Source organism: Natator depressus, chromosome 7 (genome assembly GCF_965152275.1).
Source record: "Natator depressus isolate rNatDep1 chromosome 7, rNatDep2.hap1, whole genome shotgun sequence".
NCBI lineage: Eukaryota > Metazoa > Chordata > Testudines > Cheloniidae > Natator > Natator depressus.
In genome coordinates this window covers 45480405-45497093 of record NC_134240.1, presented here as the reverse complement: position 1 = coordinate 45497093, position 16689 = coordinate 45480405, and the positions used below count along the sequence as shown (strand labels likewise).

At 41.3% G+C, this 16689-nt stretch overlaps 1 protein-coding gene across 3 annotated transcripts in view; it reads left to right on the top strand.

The window, feature by feature from the left end:
- The window catches only part of DCAF1 (DDB1 and CUL4 associated factor 1), a 104036-nt gene that overhangs the window by 71483 nt on the left and 15864 nt on the right, over nt 1–16689 (top strand). Inside the window, exon 19 of one of the 3 annotated variants that reach the window (XM_074958298.1) lies at nt 13600–13708. The exons of the other annotated variants lie outside the window; for them this stretch is intronic. Within the exon in view, the coding sequence (XP_074814399.1) occupies nt 13600–13623 (24 nt within the window). The 3' untranslated portion in view covers nt 13624–13708. Of the gene's footprint in view, nt 1–13599; nt 13709–16689 lie in introns of those variants that run through there. 3 annotated transcript variants of the gene reach the window in all.

Sequence of the window (16689 nt, the reverse complement as noted above, 5' to 3'; positions counted from 1 at the left end):
AGATGTTTCTGAGTAGAGAAGGGCATTGTGGCATCCGTAAAATGAAGCTGCCAGCAGCAGCACTCTTCCCCCCCCCCCCCCAAGGCATCTCTCTGCACCCCTCCCATGATTTGATTGGGAGGGGTGGGAGAAGGTAAAATCAAACTGACTTGCTGCTGCTTAAGCTACCCTCAGACCCAGTGACCAGGATGGATTAGCTGCTTTATGCATAGTTCCACTGCTGTAAATCCTTGAGTGTTTTTGTTATAAAATATTTGAGGTTAATGCTGCTGCAGCTGGTGGGCTTCTGCCTAGGTTACTCGTGCTAGACTTCATATTAGACCTCTGGAAAGCCTTCTTGTCCTAGCTGAGGGGAATATTTCAGAATGTCAAGCCCAGTTAAGCAAATCTGAGGTGAATCTTTTGGTATTGTACCATTAAGATATGTTTCCTGGGAGTTACTACATTAGGTAAGGGGGAGATGAGGAAGAAAGGGGTTTTTGATGGCCAGTAGGGCAATTGTGAAGTGTGGGCTTTTTTTAATTAGGCCTTTATAATGAATGTTTGATGCTAAATATACAAATGAATTCAGTTTCACATCTAACAAGTAGGTGGCATTAACACTTGCTTTATTTAATATGGCTTCCGTTCTAACCTATTTCTCTCAGATTTGGGGGAGCCAGGTAATGTTTTGACTGGCACACTTCCATTCCTTCTTTCTTTCCCTTTGCCTCTTAAGCTGGGAGTTTCAAAAGAGGCCAAGGGAATTAGACACCCAGATCCCACTAAAATTCAATTAAAGTTGGATGCCTGGCATACTTGGGCTCTTTTGAAAATCCTAGCCTTACTGACTGTCTTTGGCCATTAGTATTTAGTGTGTTTCAATGTGAGTTCATCATAATGCCCATCAGAAACCCTGGCAATCTTGCTTGCATAACATTTGCATACTGAGTCTGTAGGCAAATAAAGTTTTAGGTGCAGGTGGCAGGCCCATTTCTGCAGTATTGTCAGGGTCCAGTTCCCCACTCTTTCTTCCCTTTGAGCCCTTTCTCTCCTTCCCCTCTCACTGCAGTTCCCCTGGTCTTGCTCCTTCAGGTTTCCCCACTCCCTGAGGTTTTGACTGCACAAGTGGGCATCTGGTCTACTGATGCAGATGCTGGAACATCTTTTGGCTACTGGCTTGCTAAGGCCCCCTCCTCTCCCTTCACTGGACACTTACTCATTTCATTCATTACCTGTCTTTTGTAATGAGAGAGAAGGCAGGAGCGGTGGAGTAACTGGTACAGAGGGCAGTGAATGCACTGAGAAACCAAGGAGGGAAGGGTGAAGGAGTCTCAGATGCTGCCCACATGCCCCCTGCAGTAGGCAGGAGACAGGGTGGATAAAAATCAAATCTTTTTAAATTTAAATTGGATTTTTTTGATAAAATGCTTTTTGATGAAAAAACCTATCTAAAGATAGTTTTAATTAAATACGTTATAGCTCAAAGATCTCATCATAGAATAGAGATTATACATTCTGATTCTATAGTATGAGACAATATATTCATGTAATATATAAGAAAAGTTTTATAAATGAGTTCCAATAATTCATGGATTAGGGACCCAATCTTATGGGGTTCCAGGGGCATCTGTATAGATTATTTAGGTTAATCTTTCTATCTCCCCAGTGGGACTCAGTGCTCAGTTTAGAAGATATCATCAGAGATGCTTAGTTTTGCAGTTCTCAAACTGTGGATTTGTCTCTCCAGAGATAACATGCTTGTTAACAGAAAAAATGTTTTTAAATAAATAAATATATAGAGGTGAGAAATAACAGACCTCAACCCTATTGTCCCTCTGCAAATTTGTGTACACAAAGTCAATCCCTTACCTCTCTCTAAAAGTGCAAAGTTTCAAAAAGTTGAATGAATAGAAGATTGTTGGGGTTAGAATAGATCTGGACAAGGAGAAGAAGTCTGGAGATAAATGTGAGAAGGGAGGGACAGGCAGTAGAAACAAAAGTGAAACTGTTTGAACAGCATATTCCAGAAGTCTTGAGGTCTTTCTTAGTGTAGCCCTCATTGATTTGAGATCTTCCATACCATTCTCTTACTAGAAGGAAAAACCTATAATGGCAGCAGGCCGTAAAAGAGACCCAGTTTGGGAATATTTTAATGAAGTTCCTCTACCTGTGGGTAAGACAGGCATGCGTGCAAAATGCAAACAGTGCAACAAAGAAATGCAAGGCCTGGTAGCCCGAATGAAACAACATCATGAGAAGTGTTCCTTCTAAAGAGGAAGCTGCATTGAAGATGATGAAGGGAACATTTCTGAACATGCAGGATCTTCAGGTTGGTAAACTTTTTTTATTTCATACTTCTTTCTTAAGGACTGCATGTCTTCTTTCTGGACTATTCTTGAATTCTCATGTTTGAGCACAAAATATAGCTGTTACTCTATGATACTATCATTTTAGATGTAGTTGTGATAAAAAATAAAGAGCTGAAATAGGCAGATCTTCCTTTTACAATATCACCTTTAAAGTAGTACTGAGCGTCAGTGAATGCAATGAGTAACACTAAATGAACAGTATGGTAATAATAATTAAATAACTGCAGTGACTTATTTTCTTTAGGAGAATCCATCCTCAACATACAGGATTCTGAAGATATCCAACTTCAAGATCACCATCATTTTCTATAGTTTCAGAGTTATCTACCAATGACACTGTTTCAGTCACATCATGTATGTCACATAGCCACAGTATATCACCTCTAGCAAAAAGAAAAAAAAATCATCATCCAGAAACAACCATCGATAAATTTGTGATAAGAACCAGCAGATTACAAAAAGAGGTAATTGATGAAAAAATTGCCTGGTTTGTTTATGCAATAAACTCTCCTTTCCGTTTGACTGAGAACCCACACTTCATTAACATGGGTCAATCATTAAGACCAGGATACAGTCCACCCAACAGAGCTGATATCTCAGACGAATTGCTGGATAAAGTGAATGAAAGAGAAATTGAGCAGTGTGCAAAAGGTCTAGATAGAGGGTAAAATTGTTAACCTAAGTCTTGTTGGGTGGAGCAATGTCCACAATGATCCTGTCGTATGTGCTTGTGTGACAACAGAGGGAAGGGAATGTCTTCCTTACAGAAACAATTGATGCATCACAAAATGGGCATACAGCAGAATACTTACAAGAAGTAGCAGTAAAAGCTATAACAAACCGTGAAAAAAAATTCAAATGTCTAGTACGCAGCTGGGTCACAGACAATACTGCAAATGTATTCAAGATGAGAAGAAATTATTTAGAAGAGAGTGAAGAGTCCCAAGCTAATAACATATGGTAGCAGTGCTTATTTGATGCACCTCCTAGCCAAAGGCTTCAGTGTTCCAGAAATAAAGGCTAATGTTGTTGAAATTGCAAAATACTTCCGTAACAACCACTTTGCAGCAGCTGCTCTGAAAACAGTGGGAGGAACCAAGCTAACTCTCCCACAAGACGTGCGATGGAACTCAGGAGTGGACTGTTTTGAGCACTAGATCAAGAACTAGCCTAATCTGATGATTGTTCGTGAACAAAATTGTGAAAAAATAGATGGCACTGTCATAGCCAAAGTTCTCAACATTGTCCTTAAGAGAAATGTTGAACACATGCCGAGTACCCTGAAGCCCATTTCTGTAGCCTTGAACAAAATGCAGGGAAATAGCTGTTTTATTGCTGACGCTGTTGAAATTTGGAAGGAACTGAGTGAGATCTTAAAAAGAGAAATATGCAATGACAGAGTTAAATTACAAGCATTAAAAAAACAAATGGGACAAGCACTATCTCCAGCTCATTTTCTTGCAAAGATTCTCAATACTCGGTACCAGGGTCAAACCTTAACTGCTGAAGAAGAGGAGTTGGCTATGGCATGGACATCCAGCAGTCATCCCTCCATAATGTCAACTATAATAAACTTCAGAGCTAAGGGTGAACCATTCAAGAAATATGTTTGCTGATGACGTTTTAAAGACAGTCACACCAGTGAACTGGTGGAAGTCACGTAAGCACTTGGATTCAGAGACTGTTGAAATGATAATCTCACTTTTAACAGCAGTCGCTTCTTCTGCTGGTGTAGAAAGACTATTTTCTTCCCTTGGACTAATTCATTCCAAATTGAGAAATCGTTTGGGACCTGAAAAAGCAAGAAGGCTTGTTTTTCTTTTCCAGATTATGAACAAACAGGAAAATGAAGGTGAAGACTTAACTGCAGAAGCCAATATTTTAAGTTTCTCATGTTGCCTGGCTGACAGTCTGGTTTTTTTTAATATTCCATTTATTTATTTTAGTTAAAAGCAATTTTAACAAAAACAAACCTGATTTTAAAAAACTTGAATATTAACTAAATTCAAAAATTCATATGCTTGTTTTGTTAAAATATTATGTTTGCTGTTGAAGAAAAAAATCCAGAATATATAACATTGTTTTAGTTAAATAAAACAATTTAAATGTCTGTCTGGTGATGTTCTCCTCCCAATACAGCATGGCAAGAAAACCTCCAAATATTAATGATTAACCTGTTGAATTGGCGATAGTTCACCTCCCAATGACTTCATAAATATCTGCTTCAATTACCTTTGCTAAATGAAATAAAACCAAACAATCATTCATTTTCTGATATAGCTGTAAAACTAATCTGAAAAGTTTTCAAAATAAATCACTTTAAAAATGTATAGTGTGTACCTTCTAAAAATGAAACCTACATCTATCTCTGAGTTGTGAAGAATATGTATTAAGGTTATAACAACCAACAAGAATGCACTTTTATGTAGAAATCCATGATTAAATCGAGTCTTCCTGACTAGTGATTTAAATCAATTTGATTTAAATCAAATCCACCCTGGCAGGAGAGGAAAACTTTTAAAAATATTGGCAAAAAGAACGAGGAGTACTTGTGGTTCCTTAGAGACTAACAGATTTATTTGAGCATAAGCTTTCATTGGCTAAAACCCACTTCTAACCAAAAATATTGGTTTGTCAAAAAGGCCAGAGATGGGGGTGGGGGAGGGATTAAGGGAGAGCAGAGTCAAAATCTACAAGTTAAATAGGTCTGTGGTCTGGACCATTACTGTTTTGTGACTAGTTGTGTAATTTTCAGTCTCCTTATCTAGCATTCCACTTTCTGGGTGTTTTCTCTGAAATGTATTTATTTACAAGTAGAACCGCAAAAAGTTTGGTTTATTATGCTTTTTCATTTTTGTCTATTGAAAACATTATTTTTTTCCCCTCAGTAGTACTCATTGATAACTGTAAGTATTATCACATATAATATTTGGGGTACTCCCACACAGTTGCATGAGTTTTGAGAGTCTCTCCCTACTTACTGTCATGTTCACAGAGACTGAAATCTTGAACGGCAGGTTATAACACTTAGTAGCCTGTTACTGTTCCTAGACTGCTCTTGAAATGTGATGTACTTTTTAATCATCAGTGTTGAAAATCTGTTTTTTCTTAGTCATCCTCCCACATCAGTATGTCTCTAATAGAAGCTTCTCTATGTGGGAGGAGTGCTGTGTCTAATTTGGCTTTTGCTTTTGTGTGGATACCTTCCTCAAATGACATTTCTGAATATTTTTATTCAACTCCTGCAAATTCTGATTGTGTGGACCTACGGAAACAAATATTTGGGGGAAGGATCATTCTTATTGTAATGTCTAGTTTAGCCAAATATGGAACTCTGTATGTCTTCAGTCTTTTTATTTTTGTGTTTTTGTATTTGTGTAGCTCTGTTTTATTTAGCCTTAAAAACATCTCCTGGATACATCCTCTTCCCTCAGTGCCATCATCACCTAAACTTGGCTAGTTTTTCTGATGTTAAAAGGCATGGTCTGTTTTTCTTCTTTTATATCTCTACAGAATAGAGAGATTTGTCATTGCTAGCATAGGTCTCTCTGAGTTGCGGATTGTGGGAAAAGTATCTTGAGTTTAGGGAGATAATGTTTACGTACTTCATTAATATTTCCTAAATTCTGTGGTCTTTATGTATACTCTTGAGTGGAAGCTTAGGGTCAGGGACAAGGAACATCTAAGATGTCCATATTTTGTAGCCCTAGCCAATGGTAATCTATCCAATATCTTCCTCTCTCACCCTTTCATTAATTGCAGTGGAAAAAAGTGGAATCCTCTATTTAAAATTATAGAGAAAATCTATTTATACTCTGTAGTTATATGGATTTGTTCTGAGAGAATTGGTAAATGTCATTCAAGTTAAAATTATATTGGTTTTTGAGACATTCACCTTTTACAGTATAACGCAGAGGTGGGCAAACTACGGCTTGCGGGCCACATCCGGCCCACGGGCCCCTTCTGCCAAGCCCCTGAGCTCCTGGCCTGGGAGGTTAGTCCCCGGCCCCTGTCCTGCTGTTTCCCCTCCCCTGCAGCCTCAGTGCACCGCACCGCTGGCGCAATGCTCTGGGCGGTCGGGCAGCGCAGTTGGAGAGCCGTGGCCTGACCCGGTGCTCTGGGCAGCGTGGCTGTCACACCACCAGCCACCGGTGCTCCGGGCAGTGCAGTAAGGGGGGGTTGGATAGAAGGCAGGGGAGTTCAGGGGTGTGGTCGAGGGTGTGGATAGGGATCGGGGGGGGGGGGTCAGAGGGTGGGGAACAGGGGGTTGGATGGGGCAAAGGTCCCAGGGGGCAGTCAGGAATGAGATGGGGCAGTTGGATGGGGTGGCAGGGGGCAGTCAGGGGTTGGGGGTCCGGGGGTGGTCAGGGAGCAGGGGGTGGTGGATGGGGGTCGGCAGGGGACAGGGAACAGGGCGGGTTGGATGGGGCAGGAGTCCCGGGGGAGCTGTTGGGGCGAGAAGTGGGGGGGTCAGATAGGAGGTGGGGGCCGGGCCACACCTGGCTGTCTGGGGGGAGACAGCCTCCCCTAACCAGCCCTCCATACAATTTTGGAAACCCGATGTGGCCTTCAGGCCAAAAAGTTTGCCCGCCCCTGGTATAACGCAATAGAAATTTTTACAAACTTCTGTAAATCTAGATTAGAGAGAGACTTGTTTTAGTTTGCAGATTGGATCCTGCCAATGAAATGTCTCTTCTGCACTAACTGAAATTGTAGCTGCTGGATTTTCAGTGCTTGTGGTGGTTTCATAGCATTATTTTTTCCATTATCAGCTCACATTCTGCCACTTGTGATTCCGGTTATGTTGTGTGTGTTTATTTAGGACTCTTTCCCCTTTGTCTACAGCAAAAATCCTATGCTAAACCCATTGCTGTTAGAGAGAAGCCTGTAGTTTTCATGTTGATCCTTGCTGAAAAACTTCCATCCAAATCGGCAGACATGTTTAAGAACCCACGAATTCTGCAAGGTGCTGAGTGCCCTCAATTTCTTTTTTAAGTCAGTGGGAGTTGATGGTTCTCAACCCATAATAAGAGGCGCTTATAATCTTGCAAGATAAGGTGTAATGTGAACTCTGGACCTGGATTACAGGACAATAGTTTCTGGGAGAGAGCTTCACTGAATAGAGGCCTCGAACTGACATTATCATACATTGTGATCGTGTATCTTAACAGGGCTGTCTTAAACTGGACTTCAGCCATGAGGCTAGCGATGGGATGGCTTTGATTAAAGATCTCTTTGTGACAGACATGGGCTTAGGGAAGGGCAACCTGTAATGGATTAAAAGGATAGTGTTTAGCAACATGCTCACCTTTGCTACATCTTTGCATGGCAACAAGAATTTCTGTTAGTTCTTGGTATGGGTTGCTAGCGTCCATCTCTGAACTATGCTGTAATTTCAGAAGATGGCAGCCCTCTGGTACAGACAGAGGAAATTACTGTACAATACTTGAGACTCCTTAAATCTCTAGCTCTAATATCATAGAGTGCAGTTTCCCCGCTGAAAACAGAAATGAAGAAAAGAATGTTCTGGCTCTTCAGTCACAAAATCAAAGGTTGATGCCTCCAGATAGCCCAGAGGATATTCCTGCAACTCCAAAGCAGCTGTGATGTAAAACAGGAAAAGCTATAGCAGTTGCAGTAAAAAATTTAAACCAGGAACTAGGAGTGTGGAAATAAGGGAACATGCTTCCATCTATGGTGGGAAAGTCAAACTACTGCCAAATTGACAGTGTTTGCAAATGCTGCTGTTCTGGCATATGGGTACCAGAGGGATGGACATATTTAAGAACATATGGGTAATAATTCAGAGTAGAGCCCTGCACAGGAATATTTTATATCCCGCTCTGACCCTGCAATACCCGCTCTGACCCACTCCTGCTATTAAGGCAGTGGGTCCTGAGGGACCTGCAGGATCCCAATCCCTCTGCAGGACTCTGCACAAGTCCCATGCAGGGCTCCAATTCAGAGGGAGGGAGAGTAATTTAATAGATTATAGAAATTCCAGGGATACAGCAACATCTACCGCTGGACACCTAGTAGTACTTCTGGGCTCTCCAATAAAGGACATCTATGGATATAATAGGCATCTTGTTACCCATTTACCAACTGCAGTACGGTGTGCAATGACTGCCACATGATGCTTCAGATGCATTCTCAGTGAGGACAGTGATTTTCAGAATTGGGAGGAAATCTGTTGTTCCGGGCAATTATCCTACCGTATAAAAATATTTCAGAATAGCAAGGAAATTTGGCAAGAAAACTGGACTTTACTGTACATCTTCACATTTAACCTTACGACACTCATGTTTAAGTTGGAGGTAACTAGCTGATTATAAATGATCGTCCAGAGAGCAGAAGCATTGTTGGATAGTGGTGTTTTGATAAGCCCCACACAACCTGCTTGGTTTCCATCTGAGTTTGTCTTTACTGCATAAGGAGAAATATACTCCACCAGAGGATTCTTAGCTGAGGGAGGGCAGCAGGTAGAGATGCTCTCATTCCCCAATTGGGTAGAGAACCTGTTGCTCTGGTTCAGCTGTCTCTTCAGCACAGATCCACTCAGGGGTCTGTGGCATGCCCTGCCGTTGGTGGAAGCTGCTGCTGGTGGCTCTGAGGTCTGTCTTCTCCCTTCTTCTCCAATTTCTGACTTGTGTGAGAGGAGGGAAATGGAACTAACTGTACAGGGAAAAGGGGTAGAGTAGGAGAGCTAGTCAGAGATGTTCCTGGTAGGGTGGAAACACATCAGGGTGGGATGGATCCTTTTCAAGAGTCTTTCCCCAGATTCTGTTCCTCTCCATCCCCTTCAACAAGAACTTCCTGTGAGCCTCAGCAAACCCCTGGAAACTGGCCAGGCTTGAAAATCGAGAACACTTGCAATCTTAACTCTTAGATCTTAAGGGTTGAAGTCTACCTGGCCAGTTAGCTGCCTTGACCTTTTCTGTAATAAAACCACACAATAGCTGATTATTGTATTGATTATTTTGAGGTGGTACAGTTTTAACCTTTAATAAAGTTTATATATAAAAAACAGCAACAAATACTCTTCCCATTGATGGGAAAATTGCCTTAACTGTACTATTTACAGACAGTTAAGGAAACAATGGTTTCTATTTAAGTTGATTATTCTTAATCCCTTTATTCTTAAAAAAAAATTATGGTATGCAGACAAACTATATGGCCGTGTGTGACCAAACACGTTTCACATGTAAAGTAAATGGTATTGATCATTAAACACTGAGCCATAACAAAGCATGATGCCAATCTCTCTGAGACTGGACTAATATTTCCAAGGTCTTGTCTAGCTGACTTGTTAAAAAGGTGTAATGGTAACCTCTTTATTTACTGTAGATCTGTGGTTATTGTTAAACTGGCTAAGGATGCTCTTACAGAATAAGAGAATAACTGTGTTTTATCTCTTCGCTCCATTTTTGCATCTGTGACATATTGTATGCTGTGTTTGCTGTGCTCCCTGTATTACGTCTGTCCATGTCCTCTCCATCTGCATAGAAGCCTATGGTAAGAATCCTTACTCATTACATGTACTAATACACATAGCCAGAGCTCTGTGACTTTTCCTGAATCACATCATTTACCCCACAAAGAAGTTAAGCTCCAACGCCAAAGTAGCTGTAAAGGTGAAAGCAGGGGTAGCCACATGTTGCGGAGGACTCTGATGCCTAGAGTGAATGTTACGTCATGGAGATAATAGGTATAAGTTCAGATTTGGAATAGGGAGGGAAAAGGGGCGCAAAGTGTAGATGGTTAGGGAAATGTGGTGATGTCATGACATGAATAAGACAGAATGACAATTGCTATCACTAAGCATTCGCCGCTATATAGTGTTTAGGGGGGCTAAAAATGGGGTTGGGGAGGAAATTAGGTAACAGCTCCAACAGCTGAAAACCAGAAGTTCTCTCTCCTTGAGAGACAGTTACAGAGGGACGTGGAGCTGCCTACGGCTTTGGCAGCAGAGTGTTGAGCTGTCAGAAGAATAAAGCATAGCTTGCTTGTGGAGCAAGATAACTTACTAACATGGGGAGAGGTTTCCTCCTCTGGAGTAAAACATTCTTTGTTCAACCCTTTGGATGAGTACGGAAAACAAAATCCTTTGGTATCTGGAAAAGAGGCGGATACCAATAGAATATTGACCTTCTAGAAAGGTTCGCATTGCTGAAAGTGAGCTTGCTTTTCCACAGGAACAATCTGGAGAGAGAAAAACAGTAAGATGTCTGTGTGTAAGAAATGGGTAAACTTACCAAAGTAATTGAGACTGTAGGAAAAAGGAACTTCTTTTAAAAACCGGGGGTGGGGGCCGATAGGGGGGAATATAATGTTCTAGAGGCCTAAAGAGAGGGTGGGCAAAAACCTTTGAAATTGGATCAGAAAAGAAATGTATAGACCCTTCTGAATCAAACATGAATGCATAGAGTAGGTAGTGACTGGCAGATAATTGAAGACTTCCTGAAGTGTGAAATAGGAATAGTGAGATGTGAATTAAATATGAAAGGCAAGATAGAGGCGGGTAGAAGAGTTCCACCGCTATTTTATTCCTCTGGCCTCATGAGGCATAATTTCCAGGATGAGGGACGATTCGTACTTCCAAGTATTAAGACAACAACCCCCAACAGAGGATTCACAACTGAGTAATATAATACAAAATGTGATTTATTCAGACTCCAAATTATTTCCTCACAGAGCAAGGAGAAGTGGACAAAAAAATTACAGATCAGAACTTATTTTGTGGTAACAGCTGAAACTATTTCAAAGCCTAAAACACAGATTTATATACTGTAATCCCCAAAATGAAGTTGTCTGAGGAATGCAAACCCAGCAGCAAGCATACAAAAAGGCTTGAGAGATCTTCTGATTTGATTTCAAAACCAGAATCTAAACATGTAAGCCTGAGAGACTATATCCTCTTCCTCCTCCTCCCACTGAGGAATCTCATTTGGGTTCTGGACATCCAATCGTTGTGAAAGTGTTTCCAGACTTTAAAAGTTCTCACAGGAAAATATAGTACAGAACGTGTTTTTTTAGTGACAGTAAAACAAGCTGGTGTATGTTAGTCCTCATGTACTCTTTACCTTCTGTATGAGCCACTAAGCAACAGACTTGTTTGGTACCACAAGCTCTTTGGAAATGGGATGATGAGGAAAGCCTGACCCATTTTTATAAACGAAAGTACCTATTGTGAAGAAGGGAATTCTAACTGTTGAAGCCTTGTTGTAATGCCATTTAATTTGCTAAAGCTCATTAATGGAGGGAAGAGACACCTTGGAAGGATTCAGAGTGGCAGCCGTGTGAGTCTGTATCAGCAAAAAAAATGCGGAGGACTTGTGGCACCTTAGAGACTAACAAATTGATTTGGGCATAAGCTTTCGTGGGCTAAAACCCACTTCACTGGATGCATGCAGTGGAAAATACAGTAGGAAGATATATATATACACACAGAGAACATGAAAAAATGGGTGTTGCCATATCAGCTGTAATGAGACCAATTAATTAAGGTGGGCTATTAGCATCAGGCGAAAAAAAACCTTTTGTAGTGATAATCAGGATGGCCCATTTCAAACAGTTGACAAGAAGGTGAGAGTAACAATAGGGGGAAAAGAAATTAGCATGGGGAAATAGTTTTACTTTGTGTAATGACCCATCCACTCCCAGTCTTTATTCAAGCCTAATTTAATTGTGTCCAGTTTGTAAATTAATTCCAATTCTGCAGTTTCTCGTTGGAGTCTGTTTTTGAAGTTTTTTTATTGGAGAATTGTGACTTTTAGGTCTGAAACTGAGTGACCAGGGAGATTGAAGTGTTCTCCGACTGGTTTTTGAGTGCTATAATTCTTGATGGATGATTTGTGTCCATTTATTCTTTTGCGTAGAGATTGTCCGGTTTGGCCAATGTACATGGCAGAGGGACATTGTTGGCACATGATGGCATATATCACATTGGTAGATGTGCAGATGAAGTACACGACAGCCCACAGTTTATAAGGGAAGAATGGTAATTATAAATCCCCAAAGACTGAAATCTAACACGTAGACCAAAATATGTCGTTTCTACAATTTCCTATATATTTGGAGATGAACCAATCTTTTGAGTTTAAATTTCTCTTGATAGTTTGTTGTGCTGACCAGACTCCTCATCAGTGCACTGGGGGAATGGGAAGCTCTTTTCTTGACTCAGAAATATCTGTGTCAGATCAAAGCCCATCAAATCGTTGGAAAGAGTTGGTGTCAAAGCAAGCATCTGTAGGTCACTTCTTCTGCTCAACTGCCTTCCAGATAATGAGAATCAGACCCTCGTGTCAATCTGTGTGTAAAGCTGGCTTCCCTGTTCGTGAAAACAATCCTGATAACGGGTCCCCTTTGTTTATTTGATGCCTCTAGAAGAGGAGGGATCAAACAAGTATAACACTCCTTAATGACGTGCAAACCAAAGGGCATTTAGTCCTTCAAGCGTGGGAAGTGCAGAAAACACATTGGGCCAGATCTCCGCTAGTGTAAATCAGGTTAGCTCCACTGAAGTCAGTGGAGCTGTGTTAATTTACACCAGCTTAGGATCTGGTCTGTTCAATGGAAGTCGCTTCTCAATCATTGCTGATCTGTGATGTGCAGCTTTAAGAGATAACAGGGCAACTTCTGCTGCATATGATGGGTTGCTTTACATGCTTATATTCTTTAAAACCTGCAGCAGAGAAATGCTAAAACTCAACTTTACCCTCAGTCTTATAGTGTGTGTGTGTGTGTGTGTGAGAGAGAGAGAGAGTGTGTGTGTGTGTGTTTACACAAAATACATATAGACAATCAGGCGCCATACCAGATCTGGACAAATAGTTGTCTAGAGAGGACGTGGAATACTGTCTTGTATCAAACAGTCAGGTGGTAGTTTCAGAGTAGCAGCCATGTTAGTCTGTATCCGTGAAAAGAAAAGGAGTACTTGTGGCACCTTAGAGACTAACAAATTTATTAGAGCATAAGCTTTCGTTAAATTTGTTAGTCTCTAAGGTGCCACAAGTACTCCTTTTCTTTTTTCAGGTGGTAGTGTCCTCCTGCAGAAACTTTGTTCCATAATTCAACTCATGTCATGATATGGTCCTGAGTTAATCTCTTTCACACAGTATGTATTCCATGGCTCAGAAGGGAAGATATCTGGTTCAGCTATGTCCTCAGTCCAGGAATTTATATAAATGTGATTACAATCTAGTGTGGTCCAGGATAAAGGGGATATTTCCTTAACTGGGTTACACAGGGAAGTTCCATTGATGCAGGTTGACATCCATGTCTTGTCTTGGAGCCATGACTGTTGGTTGTAACTGGGGAAACTTCCTGTGTAAGTGAAGGTTATGTCTACTAATAGGTAAGTCTGAAATAGCACAAAATATATAGATTATGTAGCCTTATAGGTGTTACATCTCTTTGGGTGCATTTGTGTAAACTCCTGGCCCAGGAAAATGAATTAGGATTCACAGTAAGATAATTAATATTGAACAGCCTGGAGGTCTGTTTGAGTAAATTTTCCCTCTCCCCTCTTTCCTATCTTTCCTCTGTTTTAGACTTCGTTATCTGCATTGTTGGTAAGTTTGTGGTTTTTCCAAATCTACTGGCAAAACAAGATCTTTTCTGGAGACTGAGCTCAGGAGACTGATAACATCTGGAAAACTCCTTGACTAGCTTCTTTTATACTGAGGTTTTGTCTACACCGGAAAATATACTGGCATAATTATACTGGTACAACTGTACTGTGACCGTATATCTCCCTGTGTAGACACCTTCATTTTGGATTTAATGCTGGTTTTCTGGTTTAGGTTAAACCACTTTCAGAGCAATGTACACTAAACTTGAAAAACTCACTCTTACTCCAGAATAACAGGGTCTATACAGGGAGCTATATAGGTATAACTGTAGTAGTGTGCTGGTAAATATCCCAGTGTAGGCAAGTCCTAAGTGTGGTTCTCTTGTTACTAAATGCTAGTGTAAAACATTCCTCTTTCTTCCCCAAACTTTGGTTTTCTTAGTGCACATACGTGTTTAACTTTCTATAGTGACCATTTGGTTTGGTAATATCTAAGATGTAGTTTTGTTCTAGTGTATGAATGTATACTATTTTTGATGCTCTTTGTCTGTCTGTCTACCACAGTAAGGCTGCCTAAGTTACGCTATTCTACCTACATGAATAACGTAGCTGGAGTAAACGTAGCTTAGGTCGACTTACTGTGGTGTCTACGCTGCGCTGGGTTGACAGGAGACACTCTTCCGTCAACTTACCTTACTCTTCTCATTTTGGGGTGGAGTACCAGGGTCGACCAGAGAGCGATCTGCAGTTGATTTGGTGGGTCTTCACTAGAGCCACTAAATTGACTCTTGGTACATCAGTCGCCGGAGCATTGATCTGGCTGTAGTGTAGACATAGCCTTTGTGTTCCCTTGCTGTGATAGTTCACTCTCTCCAGAAATCTGTTTTAAGATGATTTTGCCTTGATCCTTTGCAATCCATCCCTTTTTCATCCCAATTTTAAATCTACAGCTTCTCTTGTTTTCTTTATATTCTTTATTCCTTTAAATCTGGCTCTATGCAGTAAATCCCAGATCTCTCCATAATGACATGTAAAAAGCCAATTTATTAGTTGCGGCTCATGTGTTAACTCTCTTAATTCTTATCATAATAGTACATGTGCACAGGAAGAGACTACACTGTTCATGATTGACCATTTTTAGTATAGTGGTTTAAAGTGGTTTGATAGATCAGACAGATTCTCAGATAAGCCTTGGAACCTGGAGAAAGTCTTTGAGACTCAATTAAAAGTTCACTTAAATATCTTAGCCCTCGTTTTTCATTCCATCGTAGTATCTCTTTGGGAGGTCTAAAATATATAGTTAAGAGCACTGCATCTTATTAAGGTTACCCAGCCTTTCCCATTATAAGACCCTGATTTTAATTGTTCATAATTTTGCCAAACATCTCACAGTTTGTGCTGAAACGTTACACGCAGGGTGGGCTGAACATTTTTTGTTGATATTTCAGCCATTTCCAAGAATGGGGCTGAGGAAAAATGTCGTTTTGCCACTTTTTTCTAGCACTCCCGTTTTTGGAGCAGCAACTTGAAATTTGTCAGGGCATGCCCTTTGTATTAGGGATGTGCCTTTTACCATCCCTGTGAAAATCAACTCACATTTGGCCTTTGAAAAAATCAGTTTGTACGTGCTCAGTAAAGTCTTTTTAGATTTTAGCAGCTAAATTCTCTGAAGATTCTGACCACACTGAGTGTGCTGGACCCTGGGACAGAGTAAGACATTTCTGGGCTGCTGCAGGTCTGAGCACCTGAACTGAGAGCACATAAACTGAGACCAGAGGAGAGAAAATGATCGACCAGCTTGCTGGTCCAGGCAGTGCAGAATCATAGAATCATAGAAGAGGAAGCTGCCTTATTTAAATGCAGAGTGGGCAGCAGCCAGACCTTCTGGTGCGGGGAGTGGGAGTAAATTGGGAATAGTTTGACATGGACATGTCCCCCAATCTGTCACAGAGGGGAGGTTGGGACTGGGAGTTGGAGTAAGTCAGGAGAGACAGACTGGCTGTGCAAGGAGACTGGGAGCTGGGACTCTGAGATAGGGGTGGAGGCTGGGTCTGGGAACCAGGGGTAGGAGGAGGCAATGGGTTGGGTCTGATTGGGCAAGGAGACTGGCACTGTGGAACACTGGGATGGGGGGAAGGAGGTGTGGGTGGAGGGAGGGGAGCTGAATCTGATGAGTTGGGGTGTTGGGGGAGAACTGGGACTGGCTGGGCAAAGGGAGTGGTACAGGTAGGAGTAGGAGGTACTGAAATTGAAGAGCCTGGGGAGAGAGATTTGGGGGCAAGGGGATAGTTGAGATGAGGAGGTGGGATGGGAAGCTTGAGGAGTGGAGACCAGGGTGGGCTAGGTGAAAATAACAGGACTGGGACAAGGGATTGGGGTGGGGAAGAAACAGGACCGAAATAGGGATAGTTTCAAGGGACTGGGGCAAAAGGGGTAAAGATTGTGGGAAGAACAGTCAAAAAGAGCCTGTGCCCACTAGAGAATTTTTCCCTCCAGAGCATGGAATGGAACCCAAGTCTCACAAGTATCTGTGGAACCCACTGGCAAAGTGTTCCATCCCCCTCTAGTGCTGGTCCACGTAGAGGATGACAGCCCACCATTGCTATCACTAGCAAAAGTGGTCGATCTAAAGGTTCCATGCCTGCTGGTGAACCATGTGGGTGTCAATATGATGCTACATGATAGAATTAGATTTTTCATTTTGTTTTTTTAAACCTAGGATATTACACAAAAAACTGTTTAAATAACATTATTAAGGAAACAGAG